The 19,298-nt window shown below is 36.8% G+C and overlaps 1 protein-coding gene across 2 annotated transcripts; it reads right to left on the bottom strand.

Annotated features, from left to right (window-relative positions):
- Positions 1-13,954: 13,954 nt before the first annotated feature.
- LOC113271613 (5-methylthioadenosine/S-adenosylhomocysteine deaminase-like) lies at positions 13,955-17,425 on the bottom strand. 2 transcript variants are annotated; one of them, XM_026521507.1, is made up of 10 exons: positions 17,132-17,425; positions 16,870-17,042; positions 16,635-16,793; positions 16,282-16,518; positions 15,859-16,002; positions 15,494-15,650; positions 15,102-15,274; positions 14,951-15,006; positions 14,442-14,544; positions 13,955-14,303 (listed from the first exon to the last, which is right to left on the bottom strand). In XM_026521507.1, exons 1-10 carry the CDS (start codon positions 17,340-17,342, stop codon positions 14,214-14,216), a joined length of 1,503 nt encoding a protein of 500 aa, XP_026377292.1. In that variant the 5' UTR covers positions 17,343-17,425; the 3' UTR covers positions 13,955-14,213. The 2 variants fall into 2 exon arrangements, with proteins under 2 accessions (XP_026377292.1, XP_026377293.1); XM_026521508.1 differs by having other exon boundaries at positions 16,282-16,431; positions 17,132-17,421.
- Positions 17,426-19,298: the final 1,873 nt, after the last annotated feature.

Raw genomic sequence — 19,298 nt, 5'->3', positions numbered from 1 at the left:
CCGAGGTAACTCTAGAGACTGTGCGGAGTGGACTCGTCAACGAGTAATTTTCTTTCAAAGGGGAGATAAAGTTGGAGAGTATGCCAACTTTTGCGTGGAAAGGAGTTTGTAACTGCTATGCCAGTTACTATGCGAATCGAGTTGAGCTTGTTTGAGTGTTAAGAGTTTTCCTGGCCTAAGTGGCATCCCACTTACGTGGATATTCGGAAGACCGTTTGGGACTGTGGGTAGACAATGGGACTGATCATCCCCACACGTTGGCAACTGGCCAATGGTGTGCGTTGTTAGGCCCGACTAGCACCCCACTTACGAGTGGCAACTTAGATGACTGTCAGGGACGGTTGGCAACTGGATACTGTTCCACACAGTACCACAAATTGTGGGCACCAACTTTGTGAACTTTAGGGATTCTTGAGTGTGTAGTATGGGATGCACATTTAGGATACCTTGTCGAGATATCTTTTTGGTAACTGGCCAATTGAGATTCTTGGTAAAGTTGTGGTATCTTTTGGGATTCCTGGGCAGGCGGTATGAGACTTTTGCTCAGAAGGTCAAAATTGTTGTTCATGACAACTTGAAGAAACCCGTGATTTCTGAGCATTTGGTATGCTAATTTTTCTCAGGAAATCCAAACCGAAGCGTTTGTCCACAATAGTTCTTGTTTTGAATTTCGGGGACGAAATTCTTTAAAGGGGTGAATATTGTAACACCCTGTGTTTTTAACATGGAGCATGCTAAAAGATGCGTCATGGCCTGAGATGAAGCTTCATCCAAAGCTTCCGTTGCGTAGGAAAATGAACATTTGCCTAGGACCAATGCGTTGACGATGTACATGGCTGGACATCCGGTTGGCAGCGGACAGCCAACATGGCTGGACATCCGGTTGGCAGCGGACAGCCAACACGGCTGGACATCGGGTTGTTAGCGGACAGCCAACATGGCTGGACATCGGGTATATGGCATGAATAATAAAAGTGGCAGCGGACAGCCAACACGGGTGGACATCGGGTTTGTCGCGGACAACCAACATGACTGGACATCGAGTTGGCAACGGACAACCAACACGGCTGGACATCAGGTTGGCAGCGGACAACCAACATGGCTGGACATCGGGTATATGGCAACGACCATGAATAATAAAATTGGGAGTTGATGAATGATTTTTCCTCCCCTAATCAAAGTTGTAAAAATGTTAAGTTAACATATATAGGGAGGGGTACTTGGTTGAAGGTGCATATACGGACCATGCACCAAGTGAGATAGCCTTAGAGATCTACAACCATCAAGGTTGGACATTGGAGTGGCCTATGTGCCAAATCCAGAAGTACAACCATCATGGTCGTTCACAGGACCTGGCTCAGGAAATGTTCAGACATCATGGTCGGACATTAAAATTGACATGTGAGCCAGAATTGAATGTATAGCCATCACGGCCGTACATCACTGTTGGCCAGGGTGGTGAGGTGCATCCATCACGGCCTGGGGAGTTGATGAGTGATTTTTTCTCCCCCAATTGAAGTTCTAAAAATGACAAGTTAACATATATAGGGAGGGATAGTTGGTTGAAGGTACATATGCGGCGCATGTACCAAGTAAGCTTCATAGCTTAGTCGGAAGAGTATAAATGATGCTTAGGCCTCATTTATAGATGTGTAGCCTTATCAATGGAGCATGTTAAGCATGGGAATCACTATGCCATGCTGTAGACCAAGTATTCATCACTTAGATGCATTTTGACGGAACGGCCTATAAGGACTAGGCATTACCATTATTGTTTGGCCACGGCCATGCAAACGAGTTGGCTTAAGCTTCTGTCCCTTCGTTGATGAATTACGGTCTGTGCTTGATCACTTTAGAGTAGGGAAGGGTACGTAGGCATCCACAATGAGTTGCAGAATTTTCGGTCCAGCACGTTGTCACTCATATCATCTAATTTAGAGATGATTGCGGCACTTTGGCCTCTCATATCATCTGGCACGGTAGCTCGACGCCAGAGATGATTTTGACCATACTTGATGAGGCTAGTTGCATTCCATTCCTTGGATGCTCATACTTCCTATCAAGTTATAAAGAGTTGGTAAGCGGGGTAAGGTACAGAACTGGCAAAGGCTTAGAACGGCATACGCCTAAGCCCAAGGCATAAGCCTTATGCCTACACAAGACTCGGTAGTTTGACGGTTGCTCAGCAAGATAGGAAATTCAGATATGAATTTCCTACGTTGAGACAGAGATTGTGATGCATGTAAAATGCATTGGCGTTGGCCTTATGGCCTTATACCCTTTAGCGGACAAGGGTAAGTTGGAACGGTATAGAAGCTAATTTAGCCGCATCATGCTCTACGAGCATGCTTGCAAGGGAAAATGAGCGTGCATTTTCCTAGCCTTAAGTCCCGGATCGTAGCTTCATCATGGCGCATCGGGGAAGTCGTGGCTGCGGGGAAACACGCCAAAGGCGTAATTTTCCGGTCCGTCACAAGATCCGTAGCGATAACAATGAGAAAACAAAAATGCTCTCAATCATTGTTATACGGTGTCATAGTATTATGACACAACATAAAAGTCCAATTGTATCACAACTTTGACAACAATACTATGGTTATATGTATCACTCCCCCTTAGTCAATACTTCATCTCAACATGAAAACCCTCCTCCTTACATAATGATCCGTAAACCATATGTATTTGTAGTATCACACTACACATTAATTCTCCCATTTTTTGTCAATATAAATTGGTAAATGTACGAAAACTAGTGGGATCCTCATGAAATTTTCAAGGAGATACTTCATTACCAACAGAGAATACCATATCAACTTATTTAGATGCCATCATAAAACCGAAGCTAAATTCATTCATTAAGGAGTATATAAAGATACAAGATAACCCCTAATATTCCACAGCCACACTCCCCACAAAGATTTGGCAATTAAGCACAAGTTCAAAATGAACTCTCCCCCATAAAATGCCATTCCCGAAAGAACAACAAAGGCGACCTTGCTTTTACAAGAAAAGAAAGATTTCTTTTGGACAACTCAAATCACATGAAAACATGAATTTGCATCCAAAATATTCAATTGAATTAACCACAAGAGAACTCGTGATTAATGCAATCGAAAAAATACAATCAAATTAATCACAAGAAAACCGACGATTAATTTAATTGGAATACACAACCAAATTAACCACAACGTGATCAATTCAATTGGTCATGCTCAACATAAGAGAACTTACGGAGCAACAACTAAAATAAAAAAGAGAATGATCAATTTAGTTGGTCATGCTCAAACATAAGGAACCTTACGGAGCAACACAGTATATGCACAAAAATGTGGGTCGAAGATCGACCAATACTACGGAATAAACAAGGATTCATTCTATTTTCCATAACTATTTGCATAATGACATATAATAGACTTAATCCTTGTAAACAAAAGTTTTATCCTTTCTTCCATCAAAACAATGACATAAAAGGCTTTAACTTTTGTAATGTCAAAAGTTCATTCTATCTTCTATCGATACATTCATTCCGATATAATAGAGATAACTTTTGAACAAGTATGGGGAAAGTCACAGGTTCACAGACGTAAACAACATATCCCATAACAGTTTGCAATATATAAAATCATAAAGATTAAAATTGCAAAAATCATCTTCCAAAAACTTAGAATTTAAATAAATAAATCTAAAAACATTGAAGATGAAAATCGTTGGACATAGCTATGTGTACTCACAATAATGGCTATTCCAAACCCTAGTTATTCTTCTAAAAACAAGAAATAAATTCTCTAAAGAAGATTTACTAGACAAAATAATAATAAAAAAAAAACTCTAAAACAAAGAGCAATCACAAACGATAATCAGAGTTCCGATACGGAAGTTTCACTGATTACAAGACCTTCAAACTTGTGACTAACTGGATAAACTGCATCTTCAGAGGAGATATCCTCATTGAGAAGATCCTTAACTTGTGACTTAATGAGAACAAGGTCAGAATAAACCTTTTTCAACTCATTTCGTAGCAAGTTAAAATTCTTTACAGAGTTCTCGATCTTCAATTGAGTCTTCCCAAGATCAGTGACCATGAACTACTTCAGCAGAGACCATCTCAGTATTTTCTCGATCTTGATGAGAGAATGCATAATAGCATGAGGCACATGATTCGAGATCGTCAGAATTAACAAGGGTTCTTTTCTTCGTCAAAACAAACTCCAAATAAACCGAATCATCAATTGAATCGGCTGGTAAATCCCAAGAACTTGGAGTAGATCCCATCCTTAAAAAAGCACAACAAAATTATGCCTACTCTATAAAAGGTTTGGTATTTATAGATTACACAAGAACCAAAGTTTAGGGTTTCCAAGTTCGGTATGTGGTTGTGTGAAAGGAGATACACGCACGCACATATACTTACCCTTATACCAAACGGTTGCAAATAAGATATAGACAATATTTTCTTAATGAGTAAAAAACTCAGCTCTAAAATAAATTTGTTCCCACAAGAGAAAAATTTAGAGCACAACAATTTGACACCCCTTTTTGGAAGCAGTAAAACCAAAAAAATAAAAAAATACTCATGCAACAAAAAATGTTTGTAATTGATAAACCAGCTAAGAACGATAAGAAGATAGCTGGAGATTCAGAAACACATTTTTTTATCAAGTATACCTGAAAAATATCTCACTCTGTCAGTATTTTTATTGAGAGTGAGAATTCCACCTTATGATTAATTAGCACAAGTATGAGCCTTGAGCTCATCAAATGAATATTGTTTCTGGTTAAACCTCTTTTTCCTGACATTTGGAGGAAAACCATTTTGATGTGAAAATTTATCATAAAATTTACTATCATCAAAAAATGACGCATGGTGTTGATTCTTACCTGAAGAATTTACAGAGGGACTTCTCAGCCTGTTGATGATATCTTTATATCCTTCAATTATCCATTTTAGGTTGGCTTTCATTTTTCCATTGCTTCCTTCTTCTGGTACCTTTTTCACATTATGAACAACATAATCTCCCTTCTTAATTGAAGAATATCAATGAGTTCTTCTTCGTCGAATTGGTTTAGGAAGACTGTTATGTGTTTGAACATTTGAGGAACACATTGGACTGACTTTCCTGGTGGGGTACACAGGGTGAGTACTAAAACCAATAGGTTTAGACATCTAAATGTCAGTTACACCTTTGAGAATTAAATATAAGGTGTGTTGAAGACGATTAATAGAATTGTCATTCAACCTAGAATTCCTCTTTTGTTTACATGACCTTTTTGAATCACAAAAGAGACACACTTTCTGATCACCTGAGTGATTAGCCAGAACAGTCTTGACACCATTGTCGGGAGAATTCTTCCTTCTGTGTGACTCCCTTGATTAGAAGAAGATACAGGCACATCTTTTTCAACATAAAGGTTTTTCGGTTTTGCTTCTGAACCAGTAATTTTTTCAGTTAAATCAGAAGCAGTTGGTATGGAGAACTCTTTTAAACACTCTTGAAATGAGAGTTTACTTAAGAGATGTTTAATCTTCAAAGCATCCTTTTTGAGATTTTCCTCTTGAAGAATCTTTAAATGAGAGTCACGCTCACGTATCATACCAACAAGGACATTGACTTTGTGTTTCAACCAGTTGACATTATCAGCCTGGATTCTAACAAGTTTTAGAATCACTTCACTCTCCTTAGCTGCATCCCTTTCAACTTCAGAGTCAGACTCGTCGGTAAGGTGGTCAGGGAAACACTTGTCAATGTATGTCTGTTTCCTTTGAACACAAGGTTCTTCTATATTCGAGATTAACAAATCTTTCTCTTTAATAGACTTTAAGGGAACATAACTTTTATTTCTGGCAATGCGTTTATCAGAGACAGTATCGTCCATCATCAGATCTCTACAAGCACAGACTTATGAGGTCAACGTGTTTGCCTGCTCTGATACTAATTGAAAATACGGGGGTCTAATAACCACACCCAACAATTTGTTTGGAAATCTGAGAGCACTTACTCCAATACTTTCTATAGAATCAACTAGACAGTCAGACTCAATCTAGAGTAAAGTATATCAAAGAGTTTAATATCTCTAACTCTTAATTCAATCCGCAATCTGCAAATAGAAATATGCGAGGCCGATTGAATAAAAGGAGTAACTTGAACGGTACCAAAGACCAGTGTTCAAGTGTCAATCAATGTAAATCAACAACCCAAGGTTAGATATTCTAATTGATTGATCTTAACGCATAACCTGTGATATTTCAATTATATAACAAAATATAATGCGGAAAACAAACAACACATACACCACAATTTTGTTAACGAGAAAACCGCAAATGCAGAAAAACCCCGGAACCTAGTCCAGATTAAACGCCACACTGTATTAAGCCGCTACAAACACTAGCCTACTACCAATTAACTTCAGACTGGATTGTAGTTGAACCCTAATCAATATCACGCTGATTCAAGGTACAGTTGCACTCCTTACGTCTCTGATCCCAGCAGGATACTACGCACTTGATTCCCTTAGTTGATCTCACCCACAACCAAGAGTTGCTATGACCCAAAGTCGAAGACTTGATAGACAAATCTGTCTCACACAAAAAAGTCTATAAGATTGAATAAATCTGTCTCACACAGAAAAGTCTATAAGATTGAATAAATCTGTCTCTCACAGAAATACCCAAGAGTTTTTGTTCCGTCTTTTGATAAATCAAGGTGAACAGGAACCAATTGATAACCCGTACTTATATTCCCGAGTAATAGCCTAGAATTATCAATAACCTCACAATAAACTTAATCGACTAGTGAAACAAGTTATTGTGGAATCACAAACGATGAGACGAAGTGTTTGTGATTACTTTATATCTTGCCTATCGGAGATATAAATCTCGAGCCAATTATTTCAATTGTACTCAACATGATAGAAACAACAAGATCAGATCATGCAACTACAAAGATATTAGTTGGGTCTGGCTTCACAATCCCAATGAAGTCTTCAAGTCGTTAACCTACAGGGTCTCAAGAAGAAACCTAAGGTTAAAGGAGAATCGACTCTAGTTATGCAACTAGTAACACCCAGGAGGTGTGGGGATTAGGTTTCCCTGTTGCTAAAGTTCTCCTTTATATAGTTTTCAAATCAGGGTTTGCAATCCAAGTTACCTTGCTAATAAAGCTTCAATATTCACCGTTAGATGAAAAACCTGATTCTTTTTTTTTGCTTGGTAATATGATTTTTATTAGATCCAAAAATGATAACCAAAGTTACAAAAGCAAGCCCATTATAGTTAGGCTAAAAGCAAAAACAACGAAAAAAGCCCAATAAAATTTCTAACAAGTTCTATAATATGTCTTCTCTGGGATTTCCATTGCTCTCATGAAATTAGGTCCTGTGATGAAAAACCAGATTCAACCAAGCTAATATCTTTCAACCGTTAGATCGAACTTAGATTGTTATACACAAATGAAATGTACCCTCATTTAGGTTTATGTAACTGTACCTAAACGTGTACATCATGTTGGTTCACAAATAGTTAAGCGAGGTTAGCCATATGATTACTCCCATATCAACCTTGTTCATCTCAACCATAACTAGTTCAAATGACTTAAATCAAACTAGTTAAAGAGTTGTTCAATTGTTACAGAAAACACAATTGAAACCAAATCGATTTGATTCACTTGAATCAATCATGAACATTATAGCCACGTTTTGCAAAGATTGCATTCCTTATGATTTAAATTTTTAAGCCCATGAACTGACCGATTTGACAAAGTAACCAACTTAAGTATGCGTACGGGTATCCGTACTTAAGCAACCAGATTTGAGTTTGTTTAGTTTCCAAACTCAGCAGAAATTTTCGGGTCGAAAACTTCCGCCAGTATGCGTACGGGTACGCTTACTTAAGGTGACTAGTTAAGAGTTTGTCAAAACCAAACTCAGCAGAAATTTTCGGTTCGAAAACTTCCGCCATTATGTGTACGGGTGCGTATACTTAACCTGTCTCCTTCACCAATTTCGTATACACATATATGCATACACTTGGCTCTCGGTTTATGGATTTATATACTAATGTGCGAATAGCACTATATATGCTTATATACAAACATGATTACATTCTCAACTCTTTATTTCAATCATTGAAACATTCTTCTGCAATGAAAATAGCCGTTTTCACACACTATTAGCATCAAAGCAAATTTCAAGATATTGAAATAATCATTATTGAAACATTCCAAGCCTACATCAAATGATTGTATCACACAAACCATGTAAGATGTTACTCGGAAATTTTCTCATGATATAAGATGAACTTGGGTGAAGCGAAATCTTACCAACACATATTTCGAGAAATATGTAAGCGAGATATACTCAGTTTGAAATCTCAAATGTGTATAGAGAACACTATATCTTAACACGACTTATGTCTCAATATAGGAGATAGTAGAAATAGACTTTCCAAGTGATAGATGAGTTCAAGTCTCCACATACCTTTTGTCGAAGAAGTTCCACAAGCTCCCCTTAGTAGTTCTTAGTCTTCAAATGATGAACTCTGTGAAATCTAAGCTCAACTACACTGTTTATGTCATAGTTCGAGACATCTATAAATAGGATATAAATGAAGACTTATAGTTTTGATCACTAACATTGACAAACATGCTTGAGATAGCAAAGCATGCGAGTTCGACCGAGCAGTGCTCTAACAACTAGAGTCTGTAGCGGCTTAATACACTGTGGTGTTCAAATCTGGACTAGGTCCCGGGGTTTATCTGCATTTGCGGTTTCCTCATTAACAAAACTTCTGGTGTCTGTGTTATTTCTTTTCCGCATTTCTATATAATTGAAATATCACAGGTTGTGCGTAGTTCAATCAATTGGTAAATCCAACCTTTGGTTGTTGATCGAAATTGATTGACGCTTGGATATTGGTCTTTGGTACCATCCAAGTTATTTCTCATAATGATCCCGCTCACATATTCCTATCTGTTCGATTGCAGATTGATTTGAGAAATTTAGATATAACTCTTGGATATATTTTCCTTGATTGAGTCTGTCTGTCTAGTTGATTCTCTTAGAATTATATTCGAGTTAGTCCATACATATTGCCTAAACGAAATATTGGGTGTGGTTGTAGACCCCCACTTTTTCAATAATAGTTTTGGTGTTTTTTTTATGATTATCATCGTCATGGAGACACCATCATCGTCATCGTCATCATGATTTGTGAACAAGAAGAATGAGAAGATAATAGTTTTAGTTTTTTTTTATGATCGTCATCTTCATCATAATTTACGAATGAGAAGAGAAAGAAAATGAGAACTTAATTTTTTTTAATGAATAGTGAAATTTTGATTTCATTATGTGCAACGGAAAATTGGAATTTTTATACAAATTAGACCCCCATATTCATTGTTTGGTTTTAATTATCATTTTAAACCCCCAAAAACCCAACCCCTACAGTCCCAATAATACGATTCTTATTAAACTCATGTAGGATTCGTGATATTAAAAAGATCACTCTGCCCTTTTCACTATTGCCATAAAATCTTACAGGGGTTTTGCTCAATAATACTTTTACGTATTTGTGAAGATTTAAAAAGAGTCATGAAAATTAATAATTTTTGAGGTTGCGTAGAATTATGTAAAATCTTGCAGAGTTATATAGAGTTATCTTATGTCTTACATAGATTTGTAGAGTCTTGAAGAGCTGTAAAAGAATTTTTTTACAAGAGATGATGATGTAACATCCCCTGCTTTTAACTGATTTTCCCTCTCTGAGATCATAACAAATATGGATTCCAAATATCTCTCAATCTTTATAAGAGATTCAACAATACATAAATTATTAAATTTATGGTTACCATTACCACACAGAATCTCTGACTCTCGACTTTCTCTGCTTCTTCACCAGTACACAAGTTCATCTTCTTTTTGTGAAACTGTATCACGACCTCATCAAATTCATGAGGCTTCTCTGGTAATTCTTTAGCCCCATTGATGAATTCAGAATGAACAACTCCAACAGCCTTAACATCAAATAGTTTTCTCAACTCATAAAATTTATTTTCAAGTCCTTTGATTTTGTTGTTGAAACACTTTTTTCTAATCTTATGATCACCATGCCTAACGGAAGAAGAAGATGACGATTTCCCCTTATGATTATTAAGAATACCCTTTTTTTTTACGTTTCGAACTAGAACAAACCCTAGAACAGTGTGTTGTTAAATGAAGTTTTTTCAGTCGAGTACAATAAATTTTAGTTTTAGCAAGTAATGAAGAGGTAAGTTATTGTTTACTTATAGTTGTAGATGAAAATCTTATTTTAGGGAAGTGAGATGGAGACGCGGATAGATCAAGTGTGTGTTTGTTATGCCCACTCCATAATTACTTAAGGGTACTATTCATGTCCTCTTCCTATATAAAACTGTTGCCTGAGGTAGCCTCGAAGGTAGGTATGATCTTTTGAAAAACCTGGATATTTTGGGGCCTATGGTGTTTATTGTGCTCATTTTTGGTAGGAATCTAGAGTTTAACAATCGGAACATAAAATCAAAATATTGGGTTCAAAATCATTGTCACTTGGACTCTAATGAGAAATTGATTCAATCTTGATTCAGATAAAGAATGGAGCAAACATACAAAACAGTTGAGTTACAATGCATTGTATATGTATTTGGACTAGTAACCAACCATCCAGATTACATTCTTATTTTTAAGTTCGGATATGTATCTGGCCACTTGTCATCCAAGTTCATCTTCGTAAACCAATATGTTATATCTGGTCACTCCTTGTAGAGAGGCTATTCGGTTATCCTATTGGTTTACGAACCTTTTAGGCAAAACATTATGGAGAGTGATTTCGCCTTGCTATAGCTTAATTATAGTGAAATCCAACTAGTATGGTCTTCCGTGTAACTTAAATGTAGCGATATTCCTTAATTACATTTAAAATTTGATCACACCTGATGAGGTTTGTAGCTTATAAAAATCACACAGAAACTAAGTACTTTATGGAAAATGAATTTCCATGTAATATTCAACGGATACTCGGTATCCATTTTTGGTTTACATTATTTTACACTAATATTTCATTTTTTGCACTCTCTTTATTTACTTTCTCTTTTTTTTTTTTACTAATATAGCTAAACGGTGGCATAGTGAGGTTACCCCAATGTAGTTAATCTCGGCCAAAATTCCGGTTTCGACTCTTAATGTAGCGAAATGCTTAATTCTGCAGAGATGGAACTTAGTCAGAATCAGCCAGAATTTTTGGTTGAATCTCGATTGACTCGGCCGGAGCTGGCCGGAATTCTTATTTGGTTTTTGAAATTTGTATGGATCAAGAGTTCTCTATTATTTTATATGAAGACTTGTTGTATTTTAAAATATTGATGATATTTACATAATTATGTGTGAAAACATTTGAAAAATGAGAAATGCTCGATGGTGGTTACTCCGAGATTTTACCGACTTTCCAAAAATTTCCCCTAGATAAGGTTGTCCCAGTGTCTCAGTCCCAACCAAGACGAACCGGAATCCGGAATTAACCACATTGAGTTTCCCTAAAACCCTATTCCCTTAGCTTTGAACAAGTTATAACTAAGAAAAATCCCCTTCCATAGTGCTTGGTCTTATGGACTTATATCTAAGGGAGTCCCTCTAGTATATGGACTTAGACTTCAACCGGATGGGCCAACTATTTGCGAGTTGTTGAGCCCACTTCCCATGTAACAAACTACATACATGTACATGTTACAAACGCTATTCTTTCACAACAACTCTCCAACTATTAGAGTAATTTTAGAGCTATGATTTTAGGCATACCAAAAACTTTCAAGGCATACAAAATAGTTTTCCCATCCTAGGTAACCTTATAAGGGGTGTCTATTGTGTAGTTCAATTACCTATATACCCTTGAACCTAAAGTAAAAAAATAAACTATCCCATACATCTCTTCTTCTTCCTACAGCCAAACCACCTTCCTTTTCTCTCAGATTTTTTTTCATCACTGTAATTAATTATCGATTCGTGAAAATTCGATCATCGGTTAAATTGAACTATATAATGGATCGTACAAAGAAAAAAGCAATCGTCAGGTGTTCTAAATCCTCTTCCAATCCATGAATTAAAGAAGAAGAACCAATTGAAGATGAAGGTGTAAAAACTATAATTGAACCAGAAATTGAATCGGAAATTCAACCATTTGGAGCTCCAATACTGAAATGAGGATAAGAAGGTATTCCCTACAAACCCAATCTTTTATTTGTTGTTTTTCATGGATTGAATGGGTTAATTTCTAAAAACTTAGAGTTTTTGACGGTTACAGTAGCGGGTTCGGCTGATAATTGAGTTGAGTTTTGAGCGGAACTGCTCTTGAAATTTCACCCTGAAAGTGTCTATGAACAGTTCGGCTAAACCGTAAATGTCAATTTTTAGCCGAATCCCAAAATGTGTATTGAATACGTCCCAGAACAGTGTCAGGTTCGGCTAATATCTTGCAAACCTTCCCGGTCGAACCTGAGAAGTGAAATTTACCCTAGGTGGTTGTCAGGTTCGGCTGACTCGATTAGATCACTTTCAAGCCGAACCTCTCTCTATAAACACTTCGAAAATATTGATTTGCAGGCTCTAGGTTCGGCTAGCTCGTGTTGCTGAGTTATCAGCCGAACCTTCTCTTCGCACATTCAAGTTTTTCGATCTTGTTTTGGCCATAACTTTTTCGTCCGATGTCGGAATGACCTCATTCTTTTTGCGTTGTGTTTGTCTTTTCATTCTCTTGAAGTTGAAGATAAGATCTAATTGATTTTAATGAGTTCAATATGGACCTTGGTATTCTCCATCATTAGACTTCACTTTCTTAACACTTTTAGTAATTTCCATTTTTTTTGTTTGGTTCATCCTATGAAAAGGCTGCACAATAGAAAACACATGTAATAAAAAGCCTAACCCCTAAATGTGTATGAATTTAAGTGTTTCATGGAAAATCAGTATCATGTTCGGCTGATGTGATTTTTTGAATATGAGCGGAACTTGGAAAATATATAGTTCGACTGATACGATATTTAGAGTGAGAACCGAACCTAACTCTCAGGAATAAGTTCGGCTTGTTATTAGACTTTAATATAATCCGAACTAGGATCTTGCAAATAGGTTGGAAGTTGGAAAATGAAGGTTCGGCGTATAACGTTAACAAATTCAGCTAGCCGAACTGTTCATCAATTTAGTGGATTCGGCTTATATTTTTAAGCCGAACATAGTCCTGGTTCGCTGAACCATGATGAAAAATACAATTTTTTGATGATTTCAAGCTACAAAAGTGAGATTAAACATAAAATAAAAGTTTACATGTGTGTTAGAAGCATTGGGTTCCTCATCTATGTATTCATCATATGGATTTGGCTCATAAAAATCATCATCTTGAGTTTGAGTTTGTGTAAAATCATTCTCACAATCTAAGAAATCAGCCATTTCTGGATCATTGTTATAGTTAATATGTATTTTCCTAGGTTTTTTAGATGAAGAATGACCCTCCTCATCCTCCATTGAATCAAGAAGAAAAAATTTATCACTTTCTCCTTCTCTCCTTCTCAATAAAAACTTTGATTTTTTTCCCCAAATTTTTTCATCTAAACAAACCTTTATAATTCTAATTATTATCTTAATCACTAAACAAAAGTTTTAATCACTAATCCAGATTACCAACACTAATACTAAAGGGTAGATTTGCCAATAAAAAAAATGATTAAGGGGATTTCTGATTTTGTTATTTCACATCATTTTTTTGTCTTTATTTAGTATGCCTAATAAGATTTCAGTATGCCCAAAATCATAGTTCTAATTTTATCTTGGTGCATCCGTTGTCTTTGTTTTTATAAACATGTGCGGCAATATACACTGGTCCAAATCAATCAGTTATTCTATGTTGGACTTATTCGTGCTAAGATATCAACAAAAAAAGGCAACAACAAACGAGTTGGAGTCAGCCACTAATGAGTACTCATAGAACATCTACGACACTAAGCAATTCAGGCGTCGACAGATTAATAATCTCTAAAGAAATACACTGTAAAATAGAAAATTTTAGGCCAGATAAAGAACGACCAAAGTGTTTTTATATAGCCAAAACTACCTTATGTGTGAGGATTATTAACCCAGACAGGAAAGTGAGTCAACTATGACTTTTGTTCTCCGAAAATCCCTTCTATTCTTCGTCTGACAAGGATCGTGCACAATCAGATGAAGTTCATTCTGCTCGGTATTGTGATGCCTGCCCTCTTTAAAAGTTCCTGAGAAGCTTCTTTTGCTAGTGAGAAAACTTGTCCCTTCAAAGAACACCATATGATTAGCAAATTAGGTTTCAAAAATATAATGTCAGACAGTTTCTAAGGATACTATTGGACTTTCATATTTGAGTTTACAAAACTTAGTTTCCAGATGAAATCCAGCAATTCAGATGATACCTCGTCTATGTTCACAATCTTCCTGTCCTTCATAATCCACTGACCATTGCACATGACGGCTTCAATATTTTCAGTTCGAAAACTGTAGACAAGGCTCGAAATACTGTACAAGAATAGATGCAGAAAAGTAGATTTGGTCAACCTGATAAATGCAATCAACTGACTGAAAAATTGTAAAGAATATTGGAAATATATACAATTCAGAAATGAGATACAGAACTCAAAATCGCGAAGCTAGATGTCAATGTTGGTACAAAAAGAAAGCCACAAATTTGTAGTATAATCTGAACCAGTGTGGAGAACAAATGAAAATGACACTCCCTTAGAGTCATACTTTCGGCAGAAGGTATCATAAAGTTTACAATGTGCCCTAATCTAAAAAATTGAAAAACGTTAACCAGGAAAAGCGTTGACCCGTGTGATTATGGTGTGCCCTATAAGTGGCTTTTTGAATATCATTTGTGACTTACATATTTCAATAAACATAAATCCAATTTCAGAATTCCTACCAGTCATGTACAGGTAGCATGGACCACGAGAAAGGATCGACGATAACCATGTCAGCCTACCCAAAAAAAAAAAAGCACCATCAATATAAATCAATCAAGCAGGACACAGAAACAAATTACATATAAGCACAATATGTATCGTTAATTGTACCTTTTTAGAGACTTCAAGTGAACCTATTTCATTATCCCATAATACTGATTTTGCACCATTTATAGTTGCCATTTTCAATACTGTCTCAGCAGGCAGAGCTGTAGGGTCAGTTGTTCCCTTTAGGTAAGTTTCACGTCCTTTGTTAATTAGAGAAGCTAGATACATCTCATCAACTGTCAAAGGAAGATTCAGCCACAACACATAAGTTATTCGCATGAAAACAGTTTACTGGTTGGAGGAATGTTGATAATTAAGGGGGTACAAGGAGCAAGAGAAAACTAAAGAGTGAATACGCGTAAACTGAGCAGAACGTGTTTCATAGTTTTCATATATTGAATTATAAAACAAGGCAAAAGGGTATTGCAATGAAACTAAGGGCATAGGAAACAAACCTATGCTCATCCTATTATTTGATGGGGCCCCATCAGTACCCAAAGAGACACAAATCCCAGCATCCAGCATCTCCTTTACAGGTGCGAACCCAAGCATTCGCATTGCTGCAGCAGGACAGTGAGAAACTTTAACACCAGCCTTGGAAAGAAAACCAATCTGCCAATATAAACGGTATTAGTTCTACTAACTCAACTGGAACTATTAATATAAACATGCAAACTTCGCTAAAAAGACTAAAATATATCATCTTTACCACTAAGAGACTGAGCTAATGATAAATCTTAGCATTATTAATATAAACATGAAAACAGTTTACTGATTGGAGGACCAGTTATAAAATGCCAAGGATTTGGAATTGAGCCACCTCAGTATCATTGACCCAGACGGAATGAGCTGCCAACAAGTTGGGTTGTAGGAGTTCTATTTTCTCCAAGTATGTAACTGTTCCATGATCAACTTCTCGAGTTTTTGTCACAAATTCATTTTCGTAAGCTATCTCTGCAACATGCTGCGAAGGAAAACAGTAAGCAGATTAGAATCAGTACCATAAATCGAATACGTTTGAATGAAAGTGGGGGAGATCCTGGTAAGCACAATCAGAATTAGAAAGGATTATGTAGTTGATCCAGGAAGTAGAAAAACAACTCCGAGTACAAATGGAACATGCATTATGATGATAAGAAACAATGTTATGCGGCAAGAGAAAAGTGTAACAAGAAAAGAAACAATTAGTAGGTCTTAGGCCGATAATAAATGCACACTGGACGGTACCAAGTAGGATTCATACCATGTGGATGCCAGTGTTCAGTTCTTTCGCTGCATCTCTGGTTTCAAATAGTAGCTTATCAGTTGCATTCATAATTTGCCGTATTCCAAACCACATTTTAATACGCCCATCTGCAGTATTATGATGCTTCGCATAAAGTTCCTTTTGAGACTGATCCCTTGAGTCAATATAGTTAACATTGGTCATACAGAAGAATGATGGAGTGTGACGGACCAAAAAGACAGGTTGCCAAACGCACTAGAAGAAAGCCAAGTTCAACAAAAGACTAACACCAATTGAAACTGATTCCCAAAACATGCTAACAAAGAAAAATATTGAAATGTTAAAACTATAAAAGAGCACAAATGCACAACCTGAATGCAATAATCCGTAGACTGAACACCCCACTTTTCTGGTAAGCCCTCACCAGAATCCATGGTTGACTGCACTAAACATGCACGTAAACCCAGTAGCTCCACGGCTCTTGCCATCCCAGAAACATGTTGTCCACCCGCTTCAGCAAAACAAGTTACCTGCAATTCCCAATGTCAAATACCTATCACAAAGTATCTAATACTGAAAGACTAGATGTTTGGATGGAGAGCTTACACCAGAGTGAATGAGCTCAATTCCACAAAGCAGTGTAGAAATATAAGAATCTTCTTCAGTCATATTAGATTCATAAGGCCATATTCGTTTATGTAACCAAGTCATTAAATCAACATCATCAGCTATTCCTCTGCCAAGTTGTTGAGATGTATGAACATGTGTATTGATTAAACCTATAAAAATTTACAATCAAAAACATCAACCAAATTACCAAAAACATAAATTATCAACAGAGAAAGATTAGTGAGATTGAATTCAGAACCTGGAATCAAGATTTTTCCATTGAGATTAATAATTTCAACATCATCATGACCAGTAGTACCAAACTCCTTTAAAATGAGTGAAGATTGATTAATAGCAATAATCTTATCTCCATCAATAACAATAGCACCATCTTTGAAAACCCTTTCTTGATCATCCATTGTTATTATCATACAGTTGTGGAGAATACTCAATCTTCTTCTACCCTCCATTGCTGTAGAAGAACTTCAACTTTACATCCAAAAATGAAACCTGCACTTCTTGAGCGCTTGTATCAATAATGAAGTCTAATCTAGTCTAATTGACTCCGTTGACTAATACCCTCTTCATTGGCTCTCGGAATTGGAAATGAAAACTCTTTTGGGAATTCGAGGTACGACCGTTCGAAAAAGTTCGCGACGGCAAACATACAAGTGTTATTTGTTTTGGCAGCATGCGTAAGTTTATAATCACTTTATAGCGTCCACAGTGGTGCGAGTATAACCAAAGACCAAAGATTAAAAAAAAAGATCAAATTTGGGTTTAGTCCGTCGTGTGGCGTAGTGGGAAAAGAGTATATTTGGTCGCGCGTTGATAAAGCTTACGCCTGGAATCAGGCGTTGATAAAGATAACGCCTGACATGGGGCGTTTGTAAAGATTCCGCCCGACATATTCAAAAAAAAAAAATGGGGTGTTGATAAAGTTAACGCCCCAAGCAAAGTTTTCAAAACTTTGTGAAGGTGAGGTCATGACTATATCAACGCCCCAAGAGAGGCGTTAACATTATGTACGCCTGGGTGTCCGGCGTTAACTTTACGTACGCCCCATCCAGGCGGACATTATACCAACGCCCCATCCACGCGGACACTATACCAACACCCCATCCAGGCGGACATTATACCAACGCCCCTGCATCAGGCGTTAACTTTACGAACGCGCGGGTACATGCGGACATTATACCAACGCCCGTCGGGTAGGCGGACATTATATAAACGCCCGACTATATTTGGGTTTGGTCTTGATCGCCGACCAAATTTGGTCTGGGTTTTACTCTTTGATCAAATTTTGATCGATGGTCCGTCCCACTACGCCAGCCCACTCGACACTAAATTTGGGTTTAGTCGTCCACTACAGTTGCTCTTAGGAATATAAATTCGGGGCACACAAAATTTTGTATACACTAACTTATAAAAAACTATTCTTTAACGCTTTAACGTAATTTTGATACGGTGATTTTATGATCTGAAGTAACTATAGGTATGGTATATGCGTACGAATCCAAGCGAGAAACCTATTAACATCAATTAGGGAACATACGAATCTGATTTTTTTTAACCAAATTCTTTTGAGCGATTCCATAGGAATCACATTCTCACGTGTAATAACAATTTAGTTGCTTTATATTATTATATGTTTCAAAAAAATAATAAAAAATGATATATGCAATATAATCAGCAAATAACATGTACGTTGGTGGTGTAGGATTAAGATTTAATAGATTTATGTTCTTGATGAAAAGCAAGAATGCATTGATAAGATGATTTAAAGAGAAAACTCTAAAAAGAATTTATACAAAGCACGTATCTTCATTACAGATTAAAGAGAAAACAATAATACGTACATTTATAGTTACACTGATAACAAAGCCAGGTAACCAGTATATGAGTCAGCAAGTAAACCAAAGAGAGGCAGGCACGTGTGAGAAGAAGACTGGTACAGCTGTGACCACCTGACAGTTACTGATACAGCTGTAACCACCTAACAGTTAACCTGCAACATGTTTATTAGCCCCCCTCAAGTTGAGGTGCCCAGAAGGATGAACCTTCAACTTGTCCCTGAGAAATTGAAACCTAGGACTGGATAAACCCTTAGTAAAGATGTCTGCAACTTGGTCCAATGTTGAAATGTAATGAACCTGCAAGTGTTTGGATTGAACAAGCTCTCTAACAAAATGAAAGTCCACAACTAAGTCTTTCATCCTACTATGGAACACATGATTAAAAGATAATGAAATAGCACTGAGATTGTCACACTGAATGGTTGGAGTAAGTTGCAGAAAAATATGGAGATTCTTTAGTAGCTGACATATCCAGGCAACCTCAACAGTTAAATTATCTAGGGACCTGTACTCAGCCTCAGTGCTGGATCTGGCCACAGTGGCTTGTCTCTTACTAGACTAAGAAATGGG

The sequence above is a fragment of the Papaver somniferum genome, chromosome 4, assembly GCF_003573695.1.
Source record: "Papaver somniferum cultivar HN1 chromosome 4, ASM357369v1, whole genome shotgun sequence".
NCBI classification, from domain to species: Eukaryota; Viridiplantae; Streptophyta; class Magnoliopsida; order Ranunculales; family Papaveraceae; genus Papaver; species Papaver somniferum.
This window is presented reverse-complemented; position numbering and strand designations above follow the sequence as displayed.